The 24186-nt window shown below is 59.7% G+C and overlaps 1 protein-coding gene across 1 annotated transcript in view; it reads right to left on the bottom strand.

Moving 5' to 3' along the window:
• CELSR3 (cadherin, EGF LAG seven-pass G-type receptor 3) overlaps nucleotides 1–24186 on the bottom strand; it is a 43952-nt gene that overhangs the window by 5703 nt on the left and 14063 nt on the right. The window contains 34 exon segments of the mRNA XM_009895751.1: nucleotides 5086–5092; nucleotides 5250–5924; nucleotides 6003–6330; nucleotides 6511–6711; nucleotides 6856–7029; nucleotides 7874–7980; nucleotides 8067–8203; nucleotides 8356–8496; nucleotides 9159–9285; nucleotides 9936–10015; nucleotides 10326–10438; nucleotides 10978–11152; nucleotides 11203–11460; nucleotides 11638–11764; nucleotides 12095–12262; nucleotides 12573–12753; nucleotides 12964–13113; nucleotides 13548–13731; nucleotides 14212–14421; nucleotides 15144–15238; nucleotides 17538–17639; nucleotides 17733–17916; nucleotides 18213–18333; nucleotides 18522–18663; nucleotides 18928–19096; nucleotides 19357–19467; nucleotides 19623–19808; nucleotides 20405–20574; nucleotides 20751–20876; nucleotides 21342–21505; nucleotides 21710–21867; nucleotides 22265–22353; nucleotides 23184–23299; nucleotides 23733–23955. Coding sequence (XP_009894053.1) covers nucleotides 5086–5092; nucleotides 5250–5924; nucleotides 6003–6330; nucleotides 6511–6711; nucleotides 6856–7029; nucleotides 7874–7980; nucleotides 8067–8203; nucleotides 8356–8496; nucleotides 9159–9285; nucleotides 9936–10015; nucleotides 10326–10438; nucleotides 10978–11152; nucleotides 11203–11460; nucleotides 11638–11764; nucleotides 12095–12262; nucleotides 12573–12753; nucleotides 12964–13113; nucleotides 13548–13731; nucleotides 14212–14421; nucleotides 15144–15238; nucleotides 17538–17639; nucleotides 17733–17916; nucleotides 18213–18333; nucleotides 18522–18663; nucleotides 18928–19096; nucleotides 19357–19467; nucleotides 19623–19808; nucleotides 20405–20574; nucleotides 20751–20876; nucleotides 21342–21505; nucleotides 21710–21867; nucleotides 22265–22353; nucleotides 23184–23299; nucleotides 23733–23955 — 5699 coding nt within the window.

Genomic DNA, 24186 nt, shown 5'->3' with positions numbered 1-24186 from the left:
AGGAATGTCAATCCCCAGGGAGCGTCACGGGCTCGCCATCTCTCCACCAGCGCCCTCCCCAGCCCCCTGCGCTGCAGAGCATGGGCTGAGCCCATCCATGGGCAGGGAGGAGCGGGGCTGGGATGAGGTCTCTCCCTTTGCGGGGCCGGGACGGTGGGACCGAGGCACCTCCATACGGATGTGCAGCCTGACCTTGCTCAGGGCTCAAGCTGAGAGGTGCCACCGTCCCACCAGGCTCACCCAGCCAGTGGCCCCAACCAGTCCCGAGATGCTCACCCACTCGCAACCAGACCTGCAGGCCACTCGTGCGGTCCCGGAGCTGTGCCAGTCTGAGTCCCTGCTTTCCCCCCAGCCCTCCTACCTGCTGTGCCCAAGCCGGTCAGGTGCCTGCAGCCGGGCGCAAACTCTGTTCCCTTTTATTAATACTTGCCCGTGATCTTTGAGACACCGCTCCCTGCCTCCTGCCCTTCCTCCTGCCCTTCGAAGGAGTTGCCCATTTCCCAGCCCCGCTCCTGTCTGGCACCCGCCATGCTCTCCCAGTGCCCTCTTGTGCTGGGTGCCCTGGCTATGGCAGGCCCAGCGCTGTCACTGCTGTCCCCAGGGCCGTCCCATCCTGGGGATTGTCCTGGTCAGCCTCAGCTGCTGGCCCACAGCTGTGCCCAGGGTGCTGCTGTGCCCCAGCGCCTGTGCCAGGCACAGGGCAGGGGTCTTCTTGCTGCTGGGCACATCCTGGTGCCAACCTCCTGCCACGGGCTGCCAGCACTCACCTCTCCAGGGCACTGCTTCAGCCGCTGCTTACCTGCTGGAAACGGGTGTGCTGTGCCCTGTGGACTGCCCCGCTTTATCCCAGTGCACAGACCCAGCCGTTATCTTGTTCCAAAGGTCCCCAGCGGGCACTGGAGCTCTGTTGAACCCATCACACCTTCCTGGGCTCCACCACAATCTGGTACCACCAGTGGTTTCAGAGAATATGTGAGTCACCCTTGGCACAGGCCCACAGGAGCACAGCAGTGGAGACGCATGCACCCATGGTCTGGGCTGACTGGTGCCAGGCTGAAGTCGGCGAGCAGGGCAGGGCACCGGGGAGTCCTGGGTGCCATGGGTGGTGGGATGGGGCTGGTGTGTAGCATGAGCGATGATACCCAGGACCACCCTCTCTGAAGTCGGAGAGACTCATTCCCATCCCAGCTGGCTGGAGGGGAAGCAACCAGTGGCCACCTTGGCTTGCATAACCCAGGTCCCACAGCAGCCACATGTGGACTCCTCGGCTGCCTTTCAGCAGTGGGGCTGAGCCTGCTCCCCTCAGCCTCCACCACATCCCGAGCCCCACGCTATCCCACCCCCGTGCCCATCAGTCCCACTGTGGCCAGGTAGCGGCACGCCGATGCCAGCACAGGCACCCGCACGCAGCTGCTGCCTCCCCATCCTTTATCTGCTCACCTGGCACGGAAGCGGAGGCTGTCACGGGGCTTCTGCTTGGTAGCAGCTGATAGCTGATAGCGTCATTTACTGCCTCCTTATTGTGGCTTCCTGCACCCCAGCCCCTGACCCATCCCATGGGGCGCCTGCTCTGCTCGTGGCTCCCCCTCAGCCACCCCAGCCCCCCGCCAGCCCTTCCTGGCCCCTCACCCCCAGGCCAGCTTTGGGAAGAGCTGCAGGACAGGACCACCCAGCACCACCAACACGGCACTCCCTGGCAGCCGCCTTGAGCTCAGCCCCCGGTGCTCAAGGGCCACCCTGGGCTGGGTCAGGCTCAGGGCAGCGCTAAGGAGGGAGCCCATGAGGGACCGAGGGTCCACACTCATCAGTGGCGACCCTTGCTCAGGTTGCCATGGATCAATACTGCCCTTTGCTCACCTGCTCCTTCCTCTCCCAATAGCGAGAAAGGGAGGGACAGAAGGCACCGGGATCCCGCTCAGCCTCTCCTCCTCCCACTTCCCCCTCTGTCCCCGCAGCCCAGGCATGAGCCCCAAAGCTAACCACAGCCACCACAGTGCCTGCCAGCCACCACAGTGCCTGCCAGCCAGCGCCGGGGCCACTGCGAACCACCACAGCCGACCCCATCTCTGGGTGAACCAGCCCAGACACAGCCATGTTCAAGCAACTGGCAGCACCTGAGGTCCCCGTCACCTCGCTCCAGGCCACAGTGACTTGCCTTCAGCCCAGGAGCTGGCTGCGAGCTCCTGCCCAGGTCCCCTCCCAGCATCACCTCGAGCCCCGGTGCTACACCAGCAGCGCCAGCTATGGTTTCCGAGCACAGGGAGAGATGGCAGAGAGGCCAACACCATTTTATAGACTTTTATTTCCAAATCTGGCGCTTCCATGATACACTTTTACACACCTGGGGGGGGAGGGGGGAAGGAGGGGGTGCGGGCATCTCCCCGCTCCCTGCCCACAGAATCAGGAGATGGAGAGAGGAAAAACAAAAAACCTCAACCAACACCCCCCCCCTAAAGAAACAAACCCAAACCTAAATCCAAGGAGGATGCTCCCCAGAGCCCAGGCCACAGCACTACAATCAGGGACCAAGTTACAGACTGACTCCTGCTTCTTGGCCGGCCCAGCTCTGTGGGGACAGCCACCGGCTCCGCTGCTCTCTTCTTTTTTTGGCACTTGTCACTTGCTCTCTGTTTGGCACCAACACAAAGCACTCGTGCCCAATCTGGCGGCACGGCAGGGACCAGACACGGGTACCCACCGGGGTGCCAAAGGGGTAACATGGCGCTGACTGAGGCACAGGCCAGGGCTGCGGTGCTGCGCAGCCGGAGAGGAACGTGTAAACGAGTTTGTTCGCAAAGGCGAAGATGGGCAGCATGGAAGGGACCAGCTCCTGGCACCTGGGGCCAGCAGACTTTCCCTCTGCGTGCTGGTCCCAAATGGCATGTAAACATGTCAGCAGGCCTGTCCCTCCCCATCCCTGGGAGGAGGGCAGCAGCGAGCCCATCACCCAGCCCCTCTGTACCCTCCCAGTCCTCTCCCCTGACTTGGGGACGAAGCCGAGAGACCTTGGCCTTCCTGGAGGACAACAGCACAAGTCCTCTCCTGTAAACACGTCAGGCTGGGCTGCAGTAAGAAGCTACAGCAGTGTGGCAGTAAGGCAGTAAGGAGTGTGCTGTCATGCAGCCCCGAGAGCACCACGGGGGCAGCTGAGCAGAGGCACCATGCTCGGCAGGTGAACGGGCCCGCCCCGCCCCCCGGAGCCGGCTGCCCCTGGCCCGAGGCTGGGGTAGGCACAGAGGAGTGTCGCCTTGCGGCAGGGCCAGTGGGAGCCCAGGGCCAGGCCCCGAGCAGAGCAGAGAAACCATCAAGGCAGCCTGAATTTTCAGAGAGGGCAAAGTGCTGTTTATCTCCGTCTCCCAAAATCCAGGCCACTCTGAGATGGGGTCCTTCGCCAGCCAGAGAGCGCAGGGACATGTGCGTATGTACACAGAGCCCACAAGGAACCAGCTAGATACAACTTTTGTGGGCAACGCTGGACCCTGAGACTGGACTCGTGGAGATGATAGTCGTCCACAGGGTGAGCGCCGGCTCTGGGAACAGCTTCGCCCGCTGCTGAGCAGGGCTAGGGACATCCAGGTTCTTGCCTGGACACACAAACCAACAGGTTTGCTCTACAACACACAGGTTAAAGAGCACAACATACAACAGATAAAAACACAGTGCTCATTTGCTGAGTGGAGGAAACCAGCGCTTACAGGAGGGGACTGAAAAGCAAAGCTTGTTTCCCTAGTGCCGAATTTGCTACCCCACTCGCTTGTGCACAGCCCTGGCTCACAGATGGGGGGCAGCCCCCAGGGGGGTCCCGTGGGAGGGCAGAGGGGGGCCTGGCTGCAGGGCCAGCACAGCTGCAGGGGCTGGAAGGACACCAGACAGGAGGACGGCGCTGAGACATGTGTGGAGCTGCACAAGGTGGGAGGGCAAGAGGGGCAGCAGGGCCAGCTGCCCTGCAATGGGGATGGGACGGAGTGGTGCTGGCAAAGCCACGAGGGCTGCCTGGCACTGTCCCTCCGGCCCACCGGGATCACGGTTCCTGGTACCCCCAGGGAAGCCGGCAGAGGGCTGTTGGTGAGACAATGCTCCAGGTCCTGGGAACAGCCCATCCGTAAAAATAACCATAGAAATTTCTCTTCTCTCTGATTACAAAGATACAAAAAGGTAGAAAACCCTCCCCCGCCCCGACATCCTGGGCTCTGTTTCCATCCCCCTGCCCCTGCCCACCCTCCGCGCACACACACGCACACCCTGCATACAAAGGGGTTGCAGAGGACCCCAGCGGGTCGGAGAAGCCACCCTCGCCTGAGCAGGCTCCTGCCGTACCTGTCACACCGGGCAGGCCGGCCCCTCAGCCCAGAGGGGAGGGGGAAGGCAGGGTCAGTTTTGGGCCTCTGATCACCATCAGTTCTGGCCCCTGCCCCCTGGGGACACCAAACCTCAGCTGGCAGCGCCTGGCTAGGTGAAGGGCCCTGCTTCTTCTGTCTCTCTTGCGGGCAGCTTCGGCTCCTCAGGAATGGCCCTCGTTTCTTGTTATTCTTCTTGGAGGAAAGAAAAACAGCGTTAAGCCATGGCATCTCCTGTGGGCTCCAGCTGCCTCGCCCAGCTATGCCAGATGGGGACAGAGTTCTTAGAAACCCACTCCTGTGTCAGGGCAGGAACAACTGTCTCCAAATCCCTGAGTTCAGGGAAGAGGAAAGGAGGGATGGGATGGGATGGGATGGGATGGGATGGGATGGGATGAGTACCAGCAGGGAGCAGAGCTGGAGAGGAAGAAATGACAGATTGGGACAGGGTCCTTGGGGAGAAACGTGGCTGGGGCAGGCAGGAGTCCTGTAGGACTTGGGTCCCCTCTTCCTTTCCAGCCAGCCTGGCCCTTGCACACGTGCGCTCATTGGGACTTAGAGCTGGCACTGAGCAAGAGGACCAGCCATGAGGTCAGCCTGGCTGCACAAGGCATCTTCCCTGAGCCTCCGCAGGCCACAAGTGAGGGCCATCACTTCTAGCAAAGTGAGCAGACTCAGATACGCTGATGTTTCTGCTCGTGCTGCACTGCAAGTGCCCAGAGCTGTTGCACCTGAGGGTTCTCCTTACCTGGTCACTATTCAGGACCAGGAGATATCTGCCACTCACCCTGGGGGCTCACCCTTACACAGTCCTCTCTCCTGAAACCAAACCCCCTTAGGGAAGAAGCCAGGCAGGTGGATGATGCATAAGATCAGCTGAATAAGGCCTGGCTGAGGAAGGGACACACTTACTCTGAGTCTGGTGACAGCTCTGAAATGCTGTGAGAAGTGGTGGAGCGAGGCGTTGAGGCGCACATTGCTGAAGGTGTCGAGGAGGTCTGCACAGCAGAAGGGGTGGCGGTGGTCTGGGGGCCTGAAGGCGTGCTGGAAGATTGCACCGAAGACAGGACGGAAGAGTTAAAAGAAGCAAGGATGGAAGAAAGGATATCTAACTGTTCAGTGGATGGATGTCGGCTGGGAACAGCCTCCAGGTTCTCTCTAGAAGGCTGTCTCCTTGACAGCGGCTCTAGGCTTTCCCTAGACAGCTGCCTCCTAGAGAGACTCCCCAGGTTGTCCTGCGAGGGATGCCTACTAGGCACAGTGTCCAGAGGCTCTCTGGAATTAGATCTTCTGGAGAGAAAGTCCAGCTGCTCCCTTGATGTTTGTCTAGCTGATGCTAGCTGATCCCTTGAAGGCTGTCTTCTAGAAAGCAAATCCAATTGTTCTCGAGAAGTGTCTCGACTTGGCAACATGTCTATTCGGTCTCTGGACACTTGCCTACTTGGCAATGTGTTCAGCCACTCTCTAGAGACCTCTCTTACTGGCCCACAGTCTAGTTGCTCTCTTGACCCAAATCTGCAGGGTAAAGTGTCAAGGTGGTCTCTGGAGCCCTGCCTCCGGGGCAGTGTGTTCCCATGATCTCTCTGACTGGGCCTAGCAGCCAGTAGATCCAAGTTTTCCCTAGACCCCTGTCTGCTCGGGATACTTTCCAGGTGTTCAGTAGACCCATGCCTGCTGGGGATAGTGTCCAGCTCCTCCCTGGACCCATGACGGCTGTGCAGGGCTTCCAAGCACTCTCCTGAGTTGTGTCTGCTCAGCTGCTCCCGGGACATCTGTCTCCTCATCAGCATGTCAAGCTGCTCCCGTGATGAGTACCGGCTTGCTGGCTGCGACAGACTGCCCGCCCCAGAGTAGATCCTGCCATAGGAGGCGGCAGGGACAGCCCTGTGACCCAGCGTGGAGGTCTTGTACCATGTCAGCTCATTGGTCATCCTCCCGACAGATGGCAAGCCTTGGAGAGTTGGAGGGTACTGGAGGCGGTTCTTCAAAATCCCTGCACCAGACAGACAGAGAAGTCAAATCTTTGCATAACAGTGACAAGAGCATGAAAGCTGGGGGAGATAAGCCATACCTCCCCAAGGACACAACAAGATGGATCTGATGCTAAGCCTCTTCAGGGCCACGTCCCTGAGACAGGCCAGGCCACCCTCGTCTGCTTGCTCCAGGCCATTACCTTTTCTTTGCCGTTGGGTCTGGGTGAGGGAGTTCTCATCCCCACTGGTCAAGGCCAGGTCTGGCTGATTATTGTTAGCCGCATCCTTGTTAATGTCGAATCCCAGCTTCCGCTCTGAGCCCCACTTCTGCAGGGAGCAGGGGTGAACCTCGCACTCGCCCAGAGCCGGCCAGTACGACATGAGGTCGTTGCCATCCACGTCTGGCGAAGGACACAGCAGAACAAGCCCCAGGGAAGAGAGAGAGAGAATATTTCTGTGAGCAGCAGTTGAAGTCATCACAGGACATGGCCTGGCCCCAGGGATCTTCACTCATCCTTTCCCCTGCCAGAGCCCCTGGGACTTGCCTTTGGGAGTGGTGTTGGTGGGGTTAGTGAGGAGGCGTTCGCTGTGCGCCGCCCGCTTGAACTGGCGCTGGAAGCGGCCCCGCAGGCGCACGTTCTCCTCACTCTCTGAGGATGGGATGGAGAGGCTGCGCTCTTCGTCCAGAGACAGGTCACTGTCTGAGTCCGAGTCCTGGTCTGTAGGGACACAGCGTGTGTTGGGGCGACATTTGGAATGAAGGTGGGAGAGGCTTTTCAGCCCAAATAGGGGAGGACAGACTTGTGCCTGTGAGCATGTCAGTTAAATGACCGAATAACCAAATAACGGAGGCCGGGAGGGACCCAGAGGTCTCTGCTCTGACCCCTGCCCAGGACAGGGCCAGCCAGGCTCTGATCGCCTCTGGGAAAGCAGAACCACCCCAGGGCTGACCACCCTCATGAGGACAACAGCCTGCATGACCCCTCGCTGCCCTTCCCTCGGCAGCAGCCTGTGCCTGCTCCCCCTGCTCTTTCACCAGGTGCCTGTGAAAGGAGCCTTGCTCCATCTCACTGCACCTCCCCATAAAAGATGTTTGCAGCTGCCTTAAGATCCCCTTTGCCTCCTGTTCTTCCAGGCTGAGCAAACCCACCTCCCTCAGCCTCTGCTCGCCTGTCCCGTGCCCCAGCCCTGGCCACAAGGGTGGCCCCACCAGTCTCACTCCAGTGGGTCACCCAGTCTCACTCCAATGGGTGCTGTACTGGGGAGCCCAGTATCCCCACAGACCCCACAACAGCGTATGTCCCCTGCTTTTACCTCCTCCATTTCTAGCTCCTTGGAGACTGGCTATGCCCTTTGCTGCCTGTCCAGGAGGTGGCTGCACTATGTGACACAGCTGCTGCCCCTCCTTCCTATCCACAGCGTGTTTGGGAGTCACACCCAAATACAGGGTGGAGGATGTAACCGTACAGCCAGAGCCTGCACCAGGAAGGATTTCCTTAAGCCAGGAGTTAATTTGGGACGAGCTGGGTCAGCCCCACACCTGGGCACCAGGCTGAGCCTTACCTCCCCCGGCATCACGGTGGAACATGGCCACGTCGATGTCCGTGGGGCCGGCATGAGCCAGCAGGCTGTGATCCAGGGCCGAGCCCTGACGGGCCGTCACGTTGTCTCTGGAAGACAGGAGGCCCGAACGGTCACAGCGGCAGGAGCCTTCGGCTCTGCCCGGGTGCTGCCGGAGCCCCGCGCTGCTCCCTACCTGAGGTAAGCCCGCTGGCTGGAGTGGGTGCGGGCAGAGCGCACGCTGCTCACCGACGAGATGGTGGAGGCCCCCAGGGTGATGCGGATGAGCCCGCTCTCCTCAAACAGCGCTGTGTTGTTGTAGGCGTTGGGGCCCTGGCGAGGCGGGGAAGAGAGGCACATGCCCTGTTTAGGAGGTGCTGCAGCAGCCCAGGGGATGGCCTTCCCACCCGCACCTGCCATCCCGCTGGGGAAGTGGGGACATCCCCCATCAGCTCCTGCCCCAGGCAGGCAGCCTGTCCCCAGACCCCTGGGCTGCTCCTGCCCTCACCCACCTGTGTGCTCCTCGTGGCCTCCTCGTTCTGCCCCTTCTTGCTGAGGCAGGCCAGCTTCCAGGCCTCTTGCACCTCCTCGTTCAGCACGCAGAACAGGACCAGCACAGCCAGGCCCTGCAGGGAGAGATGCTGTGAGAGACTGCCCCTTGCTGCTGGCCAACCTGCTCGCCCACAGCACCAGATCCTGGCCGCTCCCTGGCTTCTCCAGAGCCCAGCACATCAGTCTTGGTGGCCAACAGGACAGGGATGCACCAAAGAGCCCCTAGGCACTGATCAGCGCTAACCCCCATGGTGGCCATGGGTGAGGGAGGAAAGCGTGGGATGTCCCCCTGGCTGGCAGCAGCCAACGAGTGGCTGGCGGAGTCTCCTACAGCAGCACCAGCCATGGCGGTGGCAGGACATCTGCAGTGTGCTGCTGTGGGTCACATTTGGGCTGTCTGACACCTCTGTTGCAGGCCACTCTCATTCTCTGCTCTCTGAGAGCAGGGAGACCCCTTCCCTCCCAAGATGGTCCTCACTGCCCCTTGGATGTCACCTCTGAACCAAGCACCTTACAGACACTTCCTGCTCCATGCCACCGCTCACCACGGGCACAGCAGCAAGGACTGGCAGAAGGCACTCGCTGCCACAGCAGTGACAATGGAAGGGACAAAGAGCCCAGCGGGATGCTGGGGGCTCAGCGTGGGGCACCCACTCTCCACAGACGGCTGTGGGGACCACACAGGTGCTCTCCTGGGCTGACCCGTGCCCTCCCCTGGCAGAGGCCGGGCAGTTACCTGGAGGCTGCAGAGGACAGTGTAGAGGTAGTGGAAAGCCAGGACACTGTTGTTGACAGCCAAGAGGCCAAAGAGCCAGGTAGTGCTAATAACTAGAAGCAGAACAAAGGAGCTCCGTAACGTCATGCTGGAGAGAGAGAGACAGACAGACAGGCACACAGACACACACCAAGAGGTTAGTGCGTGTTGTTAATCTACAGTCTAGCGCTCATAGACAGAGATCCAGAGGGGAAAGCACGCTCCTGCCTAGCCCTCCCTGCTGCGCCCAGCACTGCAGGCTCAACTCTGCACAGTGGTTCAGCTCCCCCTGACTTCCAAGCCTCTCCCTTCTGGATCACACATGGCAAACACGGTGGCCCAAACAACACGGGTCATTTGGAGTCACAGAGAGCTGGGCCAAGCTCCAGGGCTGGCCCAGGAGGGAGCGGGGAGAAGTCTCGGAACAAGCATGTAGGAGAAGAAAAAGCAGGTGCTGAGAGTCGACAAGGGCCGAGTGTTGAATCCACGCAGACATAAGGAGCGGCTGTGAGGGCAGGCGGTGAAGGGGGACAGGCTGGTGGGACAGTGTGGAGATGGGGACGTAGGAACAAGAGGAAAGGACAAAGTTTAGGAAGGGTTAATGTGGCCGGCAGGTGTGGGAGAGGAGAGCAGCTGCAAGACTGACACTGATGCACAGAGGGACAGACTGTGACGGTGGAAGAGGGAGGATGATCACTGAAAATGCTAGAAACCACAAACCACAGGAGCTCTGCTGGGAGTTTGGCCACTAATACTCACAGAACCGACTTCTTCTTAGTCTCCTTTTGGCCTGGGGAACAGGACATCTTGGCCACAAGCAGGAACATGACCCCATTCATCTGAAAGCGTTGGCACTGATTAGAAGCTGTGCCAAGGGTCGGTTCTGACCTGACATCCCCAGCACAGAGCATGGGCAGACTCCAGGTCTACCAGGCCCATGCGAACATCCCCTCCTTTCCCTTTCATGCCCGAGCCATGGCCTCCCCCAAGTCTGGCTGGAGCAAGGAGGGACAGAGAGAGGGCCTCTGACTGAGAAAGGAGAATACAGAGAAGGGGGCAGGCAGTGGGCAGCCAAGGAAGGGGCGAGTGCCCATAGTGCGGACAAGGGAGACAGGAGAGGGCTGTGGGTGAAACAGGACAGGGTTTTACCACAATGACGACAGTAATGGGGCCTGCAAAGCTCCAGACCAGCTTATCATGAATGGAAATCCAGCAGAAGTCGGGGTTCCCATAGCCCTCAGGATCCAGGCCAACGGCCAGCCCTGCAGGAAGAAGGGAGAGGTCAGGTCCAGACCCAGCAGCCTTGGACTTGCCCAAGCCACGTCGATCCCATCACAGCACTGAAGGCTGTGAAGGGGCTCTCTCACTGCTCCTTGCCCTGTGTACAGGCTTTCGGGCACAGCGGAAAGAGCCAGGACTGCGAGCCCCAGCATCAGGGCCTTTATGTCCTTTTCTCCTGGGGTTCCTGACACAGCCCAGCTGGCATTCACTGCCAGCAACAGATCACTCAAGCATGCAGGCTTAGGAAACAAGGAGATCTTAACCACAAGCCCTGGGACAGCTGGAGCCCCATGCCCATCAAACAAGCCATGGGGAGATGCGCTGAGAAATTACTTCTCCCCAGGAGGCAAGAAGACAGCTCTTGATACGTTGTCCCCAGCTGACCACCACAGCACTGCTGGCTGTGGCAAGGCCAACCTCAGGTCTCTCCACTGGGTAAGTGAGCCGGGCAACACCAGGGGACCAGGAGGCTGCTGAGAACCAGAGTTTTTGGCATGGCTGTAGGACAAGTAGCTCTTACCGGTGATGATGGCAGGCACTCCCCAGCCGATGGCATAGTAGAAACGCATGGCCCCAAAGTTGACATTGCGGGCTTCGGTCTGCATTCGGTAGATGTGGAGGCCATGGACGAAAAGCCAAGCGAAGGTGGAAAGGAAGAAGCAGTGGAGGAGGATGGCAATCACAGTGCAAAGAAACTGGGGAGACAAAAGCCACTCAGAGATGGTCCCACTGTGCCAACCCTAACTGCATCATCCACACCTCACCCCCAAGGGCGTGCTTGTTCAAGTCCACAGACCTGGTTCTCAGTGTGGTTGATGCCAAGGAGAAAGAGCAGCTCAGAGAAGAAGAGGGTGACTGATATGTTGGAGTGGATGCTACGTGTGTTGGACTTGAGGCCTTTGAGGCAGGTCAGGAAGGAGAAGGTCAGCAGCAGAGCCACCAAGGAGAGAGACACCAAGGAATAGGTGACAATTGCCAAAGTCTCCAGGTCACCTTCCAGTTGCTGCATAAATAGAGAACCAAAGGCAAATGGCAGTGTTAGGGGGAGATGCAGGAAGCCTGCTGAGTTCTCAGACTCTACTTGTGTCCCACAGGGAATTTTCTGCCTGTGCCTGCTTATTCTGGGACACAGTGGCTAACAACCCCCACCACTGCCCACAGTCACGCAGGCTGAGGTTACCTCTCGGTGCGAGCTGTCCATTAGAACCCCAAAGGTGCCAAACTGAGAGCACTGGCAATGGACGTGTGTGGTGTTTCGGTACACGAGCTCACAGTCCCTGGCTGTCCAGAAGCCGGAGGGGTTGGTCCTGCAGCCACCAAAAAGCAGAGTGCACTTAGGAGAGAAGACAGATGAGTGTGGTGTGTGGGGAAGAAACCGCAGAGAAGAGGGGTGATTGGTAAGGCTTTTCTACCAGCAGATACAACTGCACTCCTACAGCTGAAGTACTGGAGCCAGAGCCTTGCAGGGACCCTACTGTGCCCTCCCAGTAAGAATGAATGCCCTGGGAGAGGGCAGAAACTCCCATGTCCCAGTGCTGCCCAGGCACAGAGCCTGTCATGGCCAGGGAGACTCGGGGAACGAGGAGGTGCCTGCGGAAAGCAGCTCAAAGCGAGTGGCCCAGCTGCGCTTGACTCACGGGTTGGAGTGGTTCCACTGGACGCAGAGAGGTTTGCTCCTGTTGGCTGTCTCCAGCAGGTGAAATTCCAGCACGAGAGGGGTGTCCAGGGGCCCCCGCAGGAAGGTGTGATTGCTGAACACAGACACGCTCACAATCGGGGAGTTCATCACAGGATTCTTGGGGAGCCTGCAAGGAGCAACAGAGCTCTACCATCAGCATGACTAGCAGCTGCAGCCCTCTGGGGACTTCCTGGATGTCCTGCGCTGATGTCCCAGAGGGAACAGCTCTACCCAGCTCGTGCCATGTGTTCTGGAAACATGGGGCAGAGCAACTCCAACATGGGGAACAGGCAGAGCACCGCAGGACTGTCTGGCTCGGAACCAAACTCAAGTCATTGCAGACAGACTCAGCAATTGCCAGAGGGGGCAGAGCAGAGAGTGTCCAGTCAGCCTCTCTCCACTGGTGCTTGTGGATAGCAAAGGGGAGGAGGACGTACCTGACGCTGCGGCGATCCACCTGGTAGCGTGCAGGCAGCAGCCCCCCCAGGGTGCGGTACATGATGAGGATGATCACAGTGAGAGCGGGCTCGGGCTCTGGCAGCGCCTGCCTCGGGGAGGAGTTCTCCACAGTGTAGTTCCCTTCACCCCCAGCCAGTGCGGGCTCCGCCGTGGGGGCAGCTGAGGCATATAAAGGGACGGTGAGAACACACACACTGCTCTGAAGGCAGCTTGTGAGCTCACCCGGAGCCTTTGGTATGTGGTGAAGTCAGAAGCTCTGAGCTTTCAAGGGTGACTTGTGGACCTCTGACAAAGCCAGGTCTCAGCAGGGGCACATCTTCCCTGCCATGCCCACCCACACTGTTCCGCGAGTGATGCTCACATGCTCACCTTCAGGTTTCGGGGGGCTCAGCACTGACAGTGGCAGCACGACATGGGTGTGGGGGTCCCAGGCAGGCTGGCCCCGGAAGAGGCTGCTGTGGTAGCGAGGGTAGCGCCGGCGGACATGAGAGTGGTTCTCCATACGATCAATGCTCAGCACTGCGGAGGAGCAAGGGAGTGAAAGTCAGCTCTAGGAGAGCCACCTGGAGAGCAACCACGTTCCATGGCACCCCAAGTTTGAAGTCACTGGCAAAAAGACCATATGAGCCACAGTCATGTCCCATGTTTGGGCCCCCACAGTGCTCCTTCCCAGCCCAAATCCTTGCTCTGCCATAGGGCAGGGTACTTCTTCCACTGAGGCCAGCAGCTTTTTCACTAGACTGGGAGGTAACGAAGCGGGCAGCACACTCCTGGCCCTGCTGGCTCTTGGTGGTGTGTCACCTACTGCAGGCAGGGATGGTTTGAGAGAGCCAAAAAGGACACTATCAGCACCCTCACTGAGGTGAAGTGAGATGAGAAGGGGACAGAGCATGATGGACGAGTGGCTCTGTACCACCGCAGCCAGGCTCCACCACCAGCCAGCTCCTACTCACTGATGTTGGGGGTGACGACGCCGACAGGGTTGAGGTAGGTGAGTTTCATGTTGCTGGCCAGCGTGCCTGAGTAGTCCCGCAGCTGCTCCATGAGGCTAGCGCTGCCGTGCTCGCTGTGTGGCAGCATTGCCCAGTGCTCCCGGTTCTCAGGTGCCAGCACGGAGCTGCCTGCACGCAGCAGGTTCTGCATGGGACAGACATGGGTCAGCCGGTGAGGGAAGCACTGCCTTTGGGCCCCATCCTGACCACCCCCAGGCTGCAGCACTGTTCTATCTGCCCAGCTAGCAGCACAAGGGCTCGGGGAAGAGGTACTTTCTGATATGATGGGCCCCTACCCTCAACACTCATCAACCGGCGTCCTACAGAGACATCTTCCCTGCACCCCTGCCATGAGGGACTGGCAGGCAGCAATAAGATCTCCCTTTGCTTTCCCAGGCTGAGCAAACCCAGCTGTCTGCCTCTCCTCATCCACCCTGTGCTCCCGACCACCCTGGTGACCTCCACGGGTCTCGCTCCTGTGGGCCAATGTCTGTGTGGCTTTGGGGATCCCAGTGCTCCTGACGTGGTCTCACAACATCCTCGACCCCCTCAGAGACCCAGGCTCAGGGTGGCTGATAAAAAGAAGCAGCATCAGAAGCCACTCTGATCTGGGGGAAGGACTCACCTCGTTGAAGTGGGCGTCCTGCGTGGCTGTGAGGCCAAAGCCACGCTGCCGGCTCTCAAAGGCCATGAGACGGGACAGTAGGCGGAAAGTGATGTGCACGTCGTTGCCAAAATAGTGGTCCATGTGGTCCGTCACAGCCCGGAGCCGGTGGGCCAGCTTCTTGGCTTCAATTGTGTTGAGCTCAGTCTCATTCTTCTCCAAGCCCTCCAGCTGCCAGCAGGGAGAAAGGAGAGGAATATACAATTAAGCAGGCTCCACACTGAGAAACTGGGATGCTGCAGGCCCCGCTTGGCCCAGAGATTATTTCTGAATCCATGGTACAAGCCACAGACACTCACAGTGGTGGTCACTAGAACAGGGAGCCTCTCTGGCTGACAACCAGCCTCCAGCAACACACCAGGGGTTGCACTGGCCCAGCTAACCCAGTGCCGTACACAACAGAGGCCAAGGAGATGAAAGGACAGGGCAAGCATCTAGCAATACTTCCCTTGAAATTCTCCTGGCTTCAGTTACAATTCGGCCTAGGTGAGATGCAAGTGTTTAATAAACTTGCCTAGATATTTCAAACTGGTTTGTCACTGACAGAGTCTGGGGGCTACAGATGTCCCACGAAGCACAAATCCCGCCAGCTTCAAACAATTCAGCCCTGCCAAGGGTTATGTGTTTTCCTCTCAAATACTGGGGCAGGACACAGGTCATTTCTGACGGGGACACTTGGATTAGATGAAGCCAAGTGAACTTCAGCTCAGACCAGTACTCCCACAGGATGTGTTTGGGGGCAGGTGATGAGAAGAGAAAGGTGCTGAGCACTGTGGCAAGGCCCCCCCCTACTCTAGTTACCCACGGAGAGCTGAGCTCTTTGCAACCTGGCTGTGAGCCCTTGCTCGTACAGCTCCTGCTCTGTCAGGGCTGCAGAGCCAAAAGAGGATTACCAGCATGGAGAGCTCCTTGAAAGCAGGTGAAGTGCAGTTGAAGAGATCTGGCTCCAGCCAACCCTTCTCCTCATCACAGTGTCTGACGGCTGCACCTAAAACCCAGAGGAAGGGCATGTCTGAAATTCAGCACAGGATACATGGCTCCCCTATTGCATCCCCCCAGCAGGGACCCTCTGCACCAGCTAACCCTGAAGAGCAGCACCAGCAAGTGATGGGGAGGGCCTGTAACACCCCAAGGCTGTCCTGCTTTGCACCAAGGCAACCCATTCCACCCTTGGTCTGCATCACTTCAGCAAGCTGCTGCCGTCCTCTCTCTCCAGGAGCTGGGTTCCTATGTGTGCTTCTGGGCGGCATCACACCAGGTGCCATCACACAGAATTGCAAAGAGGAATGAGTGACTTGGCAAGGCTCAGGCTGGAGAAGCCCCTGGTTCCTGGTGGGGATGTGTCCATGCCCTCAGGGCACATTTGACCCCAAATTACGGAAGCCCATGCAGCTCTAGGCATCCCCCAGCTGACAACCTGCAATGCCTGCTGAGGTCCTGCCTCTCTCTACAGGGCAAAGTCACTCTAGGAAGACAACACCCCTGCTGTGAGGCTGCCAAACCCACCCCAGAGACAAGGCCCTGCAACCCAGTGGGATGGAAGAGGGTGATGGAGGAGGACCAACACAGCAGTGTGGGTTCAGTACTCAGCGCAAGACCCCAGTCCCTGGCTGGGGCCCAAGCACTACTGCACAGCAACGGAGATACCAGCAATAAATGGGATCAGCTGTTAACCACCACCAAACGCGCTTCTAAAGCCGACATGGAGAGTAGTGTCCTATGTCGGGAGCATCGCCACACACACTTTGAGCAAAAGGAACCCAGGCATCCCCGGTGTACCTGGCAGGACTGCAAATCAGGCTATCCTGGGGAAAGCACCAGGGCACAGGAGCCCACCCAAGCACCCACAGCTGGGAGAGGGCAGCAGTGTGCCCAGGGCAAGGAGAGGGAGCCTGGAGCAGACTCCAGTTGCTGTTCAGAAAAGCTCAAGTGACTAGCGTGCTCATTCCCACCATCTCCAGCTCCCAGCTGTCCTCCCCAACCACCTTTCCCCCAGCTGCAGAAGCACAGGGACTACTGCCATTGCAGCTGGGAGCAGGGAGAACAAAGAACCCTCCGTGCTGCTGGCTTTCCCCCTGCAGAGAACAGAGATCGGCTCAGCTGCAGATGTGGGCAGGATCCAGCCACCCGCGTCCCTCTGCCTCCCCCTGCCAGCCGGGCAGAGGGAACAGGACCTTGTGCTGAGCATGCCGATCAGTTCCTGCCCCCGTCCTACCGCCCCCTGCTCAAACAGCTCCCCCTTCCTCCACCCCATGGCGATATCCTCGCTGGCCTCGCTACCCACTGCTCATCACCAGCTCCTTTCCCTCCCAGCCTAAGCAAGCAGGTACCAGCCCGGGACAGCAAGCATCCATCCCAGCCGAGGAGCAGAGCGCAGACCTGCCCAGAGCCAAAGCTGCAGGCTCAGGACTGCAGGTGGCAGGGGCTGCATGCGGCTGCAGCTGGGTTTGTGCTGGTTAGTGTGCTGGGAGCAGGGAAGAGGCGTGTAGGAGTGGTGAGGCCAGGCAAAGCATTGGGAAGACACTCGGCAGCTCCAGAAGCAGCGGGAAAAGTGCAAGGGTGCCAGGCAGGGAGCAGGGAGGGAAAGCCACTTGGCGCAGCCCTTACAGCACAGGGGGAAAGAGGTGGGAGAAACCTTACCTGCACCCCTCAAGCCTGAACACGGAGGGCGAGAGAACCAGGGAGAGAAGCGACAACAGTTAGGAGCCGAAACTGCCTCCTCCCGGGGGGAACGGCTGGAGAAGGACAGGGTTTGTATTGTCCCCTGGGGCTCACGCTGCCTTACAGTCCCAGACACCCTGCTCACACCTTAGTTGTCACCAAGAATGGCCTCCTATAACTTGGGCTGTGACTCCTAACAGAGAGACCCACCTAAGAGCACGCTGTGCCCTGCTCCCCTCGCAGTGCACACCGGTGATGGGGCAAGCAGAGCAGCAGCAGGGTGCTGCAGGTGCCGAGCTGCTGTACCAGGACTGACCCCAGCCTCAAGCCCACTGAAAAGAAAAGGCAGCAGGCAGAAGGTGGGGACCAAGGGCGAGGGAACAGCACAGCCCTGGGGTTCGGTGATGGGCCTAGACTCTACAGCCTGTTCCCAGCCCCGTGGCCAGCCCCCTCTGCTCTCCCCCAAGCTGCAGCATTTTCTCCTCCAACTTCCTTCTCCCAGCCCTCAAGCCCAGCTAAACAGGACTGGGACAGCACAAGAACAGAGTGATATTGCTGTAGCTGCTACGGCCCCTAACAGAACAGTCAGGTTGCCCCCTCCCCTCCCCATTGCATCCCCCACTCACCCAAGGAGCCTTTGGGACACAGCACCGCAGCTGAGAAGCCAAACTTAGTCTGGGGCCACCACACACCCGCCTTCAGGCTTTTGGGGCAGCCATCATAGAGCACTGTGGAGACACAAACGCCAAGGGGCCAGTCACAGGGGAAGGCCGCTGATGCCAACCCCTACGGCACCAGCTTCCCACCATGCCCACACTCACCCTCGCAGCCGCTGGGCGTCACCTCGGCAAAAGGGCTGTCGCAGCTATTGCACTGGCGCCCGATGACCCCGGGCCGGCAGTAGCACCGACCCGTCTCCTTGTCACAGGAACGCGAGGTGGAGCCCACAGGGTAGCAGTCGCAAGGCAGGCAGGTGTCACTGCCTTTGGGGCGGTAGTGGAAGTCCTGGGGGGAGATGGGGACAGCCATCAGACAGCCTATCGGGACAGCAGCTGAGGCTGGCACCTGGGGAACCCCTGGAGCTGGGGCAGAGAAGGGCAAAGCTCTCACAATTTAGAAGGACCCCACTGCCCCCAGCATCACCATGGCTGCACAGAAGAGCTGAGCAGGGATCCAGCCCAGAGGTGGGTGCACAAAGCAGGACCCGGGCAGCTTTTGAGGGGACAAGGAACAGCATCAAGGATGAACAGGGATCCAGGCAAGCCATGGGTCACGTCCCCTTGGGGACTGCTGCTCCTCACCTTGCAGTGGCACTGCCCGTTGGTTTTATTGCAGTCGGGGTCAAAGCCCTTGTTCACATTACAGTTACAGGGCCCGCAGGTCGGGTTCCCCCACCAGCCCTTTGGACACTGCTGGTCCATCCTAGGGAGAGAAATACCTCTGCTGTTACAACAACCAAATCCCCTGAGCCTTCTCCCACCAGCCCAGCTGCTCAGCAGCTCCAAGGAGCCAAGTGGCACTGAGAGGCCCATGGTCACGTAGCCAGGATGAGAGGGCAGCAAAGAGCCAGGCACAGAGGCCATGGCCCTGCCCTGCGCTCTGCATCTCACCTGTGCTCACAGTACTGCCCGAAAAAGTTCCCTCCACACTCGCACACATAGCCCAGGGGTGAGCCTGGCTTGCGGCGACACACTGACTTGTTCTTGCAGGGGTTGAGGTGACACACATCCACGCAGTCCCCTCCGTAGTACCCTGAGGTGTGGAGAGAGAGCACTGTGTAAAGCAGACACCTTCCCCCTGAGAGGAGCCAGAACACCAAGGAGTGCATTCAGGGGGCTCAGGAGGGATTTTGCTCCCCATAAAAACTAATGAGCATCTGGTGGAGATTTCCAGGCCCAGGACTTGCCCTAGGGAAGGACAGGAGTGCAGTCACAGGCCAGGAGAGAGCGACAAGGGGAGAGGAGAAGACATACGAGCATGGAAAGCAAAGGGGTGGCAGGACACTGCAGGCCCTACCTGGCTGGCAGACGCAGGAGTAGCTCTGCCACTCGTCCTTGCAGATGCTGTTGGCCGGGCAGGGGCTGGAGTCGCAGGGGCTCGGCACGCTGCAGCCAGCCTCCACCCGCAGGGCATGGCTGGGCTTGGGCAGCGCAGTCCCGGTGACGCTGTCACCAAGTCGCACACCCTGCAACGCAGGTGACAAATTCACGGTGAAGCCAGGACACACAGGCAGGGCTGCAGTCTTCCTGCCCTCCACAAATCCCCAGGGGCAGCCACCCCCCATCACCCCTGCTGCATTGATTTACGGCTGCCCCACGGCACCTCAGAGGCCTGAATGCTCAGGCAGAGAGTGTGACCAGCGGGATGGACACTGCCAGGCCTGTGTTTCCACCCCTCCATGGAACAAACCCGCTGGAAAGGGAAGGCTCAGAGCAATGGACTCACCTGTATGCAGCCCCTCAGCCCATTCTGCACCTCGCCAGAGCCCAGGACTCCCCCCACGTGCAGATGTTTCACCTTCAGGCCATGCAGTTCATTTCCAACAACCACCGTGTCCTGTAGAAGGACAGGGAGTAACACGGGGCAACTGGCATCAGCCCTGCCCTCTCCTGCCCCAGCCCCCTCTGAGGGTGCAGAGGCCCAGCCCAGCCCGGGTATGCCAAGCATCCCCCATGGTTCCTGTCCTGGTGTCGGGGACCAGCAGCGCTTACCTGGTAGAGCCCAAAGTCCAGGGTGAGGGTGATGACGTAGCGCGAGTCTCGCCCACTGCGGACGTCCCGCAGCTCCAGCTGGAGGTCGTGCCATCTCCCATCGCTGAGCTGCAGCTGGTCCAGGAGGAGGCTGGTGCTGCGCCCGGACCCCCTGCTCACCATGAAGGAGAGCAGGCCCCCAGCCAGCTGCAGAGAGGGAGCCAGCAACAGCAGCAGTGAGCGAAGACCTCACCAACTCTGCCTGCCTCCAGCCTACCCTCCTGCTGAGCTTTGAGCACGGGGAGGGAAACCCAACCCTTGGGGCAGATCATAGCATCATAGAATGGTTTAGGGTGTAAGGAACCTTAAAGATCATCTAGTTCCAACCCCTCTGCTGAAGGACATCTCCCACTAGACCAGGTTGCTCAAAGCCCCATCCAACCTGGCCTTGAACACCTCCAGGGATGGGGCATCCACAGCTTCTCTGGGCAACCCGTTCCAGTGCCTCACCACCCTCAAAGTGAAAAATTTCTTCCTAATTTTAATCTGAATCTACCTTCTTCCAGCTTGAAGCCATTCCCCTCATCCTATCACTACACGCCCTTGTAAAAAGTCCTTCCCCAGCTCTTCTGTAGGCCCCCTTTAGGTACTGGAAGGCCACTATAAGGTCTCCCTGGCGCCTTCTCTTCTCCAGGCTGAACAACTCCAACTCTCTCGGCCTGTCCTCAGAGGAGAGGTGCTCCAGTGCTCTGAATGGCAGTAGACGCTGGGGCACAGTGCTGCGGCTGAGGCTGTGGCCCTACCTGGCACAGCAGGGTGGTATACTGGCCGGCATGGGCCTGCAGAAGCACCCCATCCGGCTGGCGCGTCCGAAATGCGAGCCCCAGGTACCATGGCACTGAGATCTTCACGTCTGTCTTGAAGTCCCAGGTCAGGACACTGTTGCCCTGGAAATAGTGGGCATGGTGCATGGCTGGAAAGGAAAGTGGAGGTGAGGAGAAGGGATAGGCACTACACAGGAAGCACTAAATGCAGGGACAACTGAGCTAGTTCATCTCACACAGACCCCTTACTCCGCTTCCACAGCAAACCCAGCAGAGTCTTCCCATACCCACCCTGCCCATGCCCAGCAGCACCCCGCTCACTCACGGTGGCGGCAGTCTTTGCCCCCGAAGCCAACAGGACAGAGGCAGGAGTAGGTCCCCCAGCTGACAGAGCAGGTGCCGCCGTTCTTGCAGGGGCTGGAGTCACAGAACGTGTGCTTGGCATGGCAGCCTGGAGGTATCAAAGTCACCCGCATCAGCCTTGACCTGCTCACCACCTCAGCCCAGCCCACATGAAGAGGTACCACTGCCCACCGGCCCTCTCCCTGGCTGCCAGAGGGGCAAGCCCAGCTGATCAGCCTCTCAGCACAGACCCTGCCGGCTCAGGGATGAGGATCAAGGCTGTCGCTGCTCCTTATGCCAGAATAAAGACACTGCGGAGCTGGACTGACTACCTAGCACCTCCCAGACACGCCACCTCTGCAGGCTCTGCACTTGGGATCAGGGGACATTCCCAGAACATTAGCTGGAATGGAGACTGGCTCATTTCAGGGGATCTGGAGGCCCCCTTCCCTGATGGGAAGCTGTTCAGCTCCAGCTGTGCTGCCCCACTGCTGTTACAGCCCGGCAGTGCTGCTGTGTGAGCAGGAGGGGCAATTCCCAGGGCAGGGGCTGGCAGGAGCAGAGGCAGCGGTACCTGGAGCGGTTCCGTTGTTGGCAATGTAGGAGGCCAGGTCGATGCGTTTGCTGTCAATGTACAGGTCTCTCATGCATCCCACAAAGTCCCGGTGAGTGACGGGGAAGTTTTCCGGCAGGTTGGGGACCCCTCCGAGGAGCAAGGGACCTGTGAGGTCCAGGGACCTACAAGGACAGAAGCCCAGGGCTTTAAGAGCCACAGTGACCTCAGGTCGGCCAGCTGGCTCCCCAGCATGAGGGGCTGGGAAGCAGACATCCTCGGGGACAGGCTCACACAGCCAAGATGCGAAAGGCTGACTCCGCAGGGGACCCAAGTGCCCTGCTCCTCTCCCCACTGCAGCAATGCCCAGCAGTCCCCAAGGAACTCACTTCTTCGAGCTGGTCTGCACACCCTCTGCGGCACAGGAGTAGTTCCCAATCTCACTGCCGAATTGCAGGGCCACTGAGGCATCACATTCGTCCACTGTCAAAATGGCCACCTTGTCCTTGGAGGGGCCCTGAACTACTCCCAGGGCACTGACCTTGGGCTGAAAACAAACACAGGGCGTCAGCAGCACACATGCCCCCAACCCCAGGCACCCAACAGTTCGCGTGACAGCAAGGAAAGGACCTGACCAGCCACCACCACGCTCCTGGAGGTGTGAGCGAAGCAGGAGGGACATCTCTGGCCGAGGCCAGCAAGCAGCACCAGAGATGGACACATGCAAGGACACTGCACGGAATGCATTCATGCAGCCTCCAAGTGTGGTCCTGAGTGTCAATCTCCTCCTGCACCCATCCCCAAGGGCAGAAGACCACCTCTACCTTCTCTCCACAGCCTCTCCCATGGGGCAGAGCCAGAGAACGGGAGAGCCAGGGCCGCTCGCTCACTCCTCACAGGGAGAGAGACCCATGCACTTGGGGGGACAGACAGACCGCACGTACCTTGTTGTAGTAGCGGAGCTGCAGCGTGTGCCACTGCCCATCACTCACGCCCCCCGGCAGGTAGGGGCTCACCACCGTGCTGGACTCTCCTGCGGAGACAGGAATGATGGCACGCTGAGGAAAGCCGGACAGCCCTTGGATGCACCTGTCTCTCCTGAAGGCACCAAACCCTCCGTGTTGCCAATGCCCTCACACAGGGACGGAGAAGGGCTTTGGAGCTCAGCGTGCTACACCTGCTTGTTGAAGCCTTGCAGCAGGAGCGGCGTGGGGGGAATCACAGCCCTGGGACTGGCAGCCAGCACCCTGGGATGGCTCCCCTGTCCAGGCTGGTGGTCAGGGTGCCCTGGCACCACGCAGACAGCCCCTCACCAGCCACTTGCTGCTAGGCCTTGCCCTGAGGACACCAGTGCAACAAAAGCAGCAGCAGGATGGCCACCAGGCGCAGCGTGCAGGAGGAGCACTGGACATAGGACGGGAGGGAAACCCCAGCTGTTAACATGAGGGCTCCTGGCAGCTGATCCTGACACTCCTCGGGGCAGGCAGGATGGGCACAGCAATGGCACAAGTCAGCAGGCATGAGACCCAAGAGGTGTTTGCTCCTCTTCAGGCTGGCCCACGATAAGGCAAGAGTTGAACCTCCCAGTGACATAATGGGGCAGAATGGTAGGGGAGACCCCAAAAGGATTTATCCCGGTTTGTGCTCACACTTCCCCTGTTGCACTTGCACTCCTAAGCCTAGGGATGGTCCTGACACACACCCATCCTCTGTGCCATCCACTGACGCTCACCAACACCTCTCTCAACCCCATCTCCCGTAGCGTGGGCTCCATCCAGGGCAGCACCCCGCTCTCCCCACTCAGCGCAGGCCTTCTCGCAGCTCCCATGGCACAAATCCTGCGACAGGCAGGGCCGAGCCTACCTGTGGAGTATTTCAGCTGGACTTGCCCCTGGATGATCTCCACCGCCAGGAAGTCGTGCCTCTCGTTCAGGCGCCCGTTGTAGAGCAGGAGGCCGCTGGGCTCCACGGTGCTGAACCTGGGGCAAGGGAGGAAGCAGGAGGGCAGGGTGTGCGCAGGGAGCATGCAGAGATCCCCACTATCCTGTGGCACGCACCAGCATCCCAGTACAGGGACAGGGTGAGACCCGGGCCCGGCCCCGGGTGCAAGCCCAGCTGGGAAGGGGCTTGATCCAGAGGATGCTTTGGGAGCATGGGGGCCTGGCATGGAGGCAGAGAGCTGGCAGCAGTGAAGGGCAGAGGCACTGAAGGAATGGATGAGCTGATGCCAGGGGAGATATGTCAGTGCAGATTCAGAGCTAAAGGCACTGGGGCAGCGCAGTGGCAAGGCTAAGCCAGTAATGCAGAGCATCAGCGAGTCCCTGGACAGGCCCAGGGTGCACAAGAGCCACCAGAATGGGGCCAGGCAAGTGGGTGGGCGCCCATGTCCAGTGGAGGAGTGAGAGGACTCACGAGAGGGTGAGGGTGAGGTGGAAGCGCTGGCGCAGGCCCCGGAACATGACGAAGGATCGCGGTGGGAAGGAGCGTGTGGACACTTCGCAGAAGGGCATCTCAAAGCCGCCCGCCGGGCACTGGCAGCGGAAGCCCCCGTCGGCGCCGTTGGTGCAGGTGCCGCCATTGCGGCACACACCAGGCATGCAGCGCCCCGAGCGGCTGTCCACTTCACAGTTCTCACCTGGGGGGGAACAAGACAGGAGGCTTGGGACAAGTTCCAGGCCAGAGGCACACACACAGCAGCCACCCATCCACTCTTCGCCCTGAGACTGCAGACCTCAGCCTGGGTTTGAGGCAGGGTAGCCAAAGGGCAGGAGCTTGTGAGGTGGCTGGGGGCAGGCGAAGGATATGACAACCCAAGTGTCACCTAGGTGTTCCCCACAGTAGCCAGCAAGCCAGCTACCACTGCCCG

The sequence above is a fragment of the Charadrius vociferus genome, unplaced genomic scaffold, assembly GCF_000708025.1.
Source record: "Charadrius vociferus isolate BGI_N301 unplaced genomic scaffold, ASM70802v2 scaffold512, whole genome shotgun sequence".
NCBI lineage: Eukaryota > Metazoa > Chordata > Aves > Charadriiformes > Charadriidae > Charadrius > Charadrius vociferus.
This window is presented reverse-complemented; position numbering and strand designations above follow the sequence as displayed.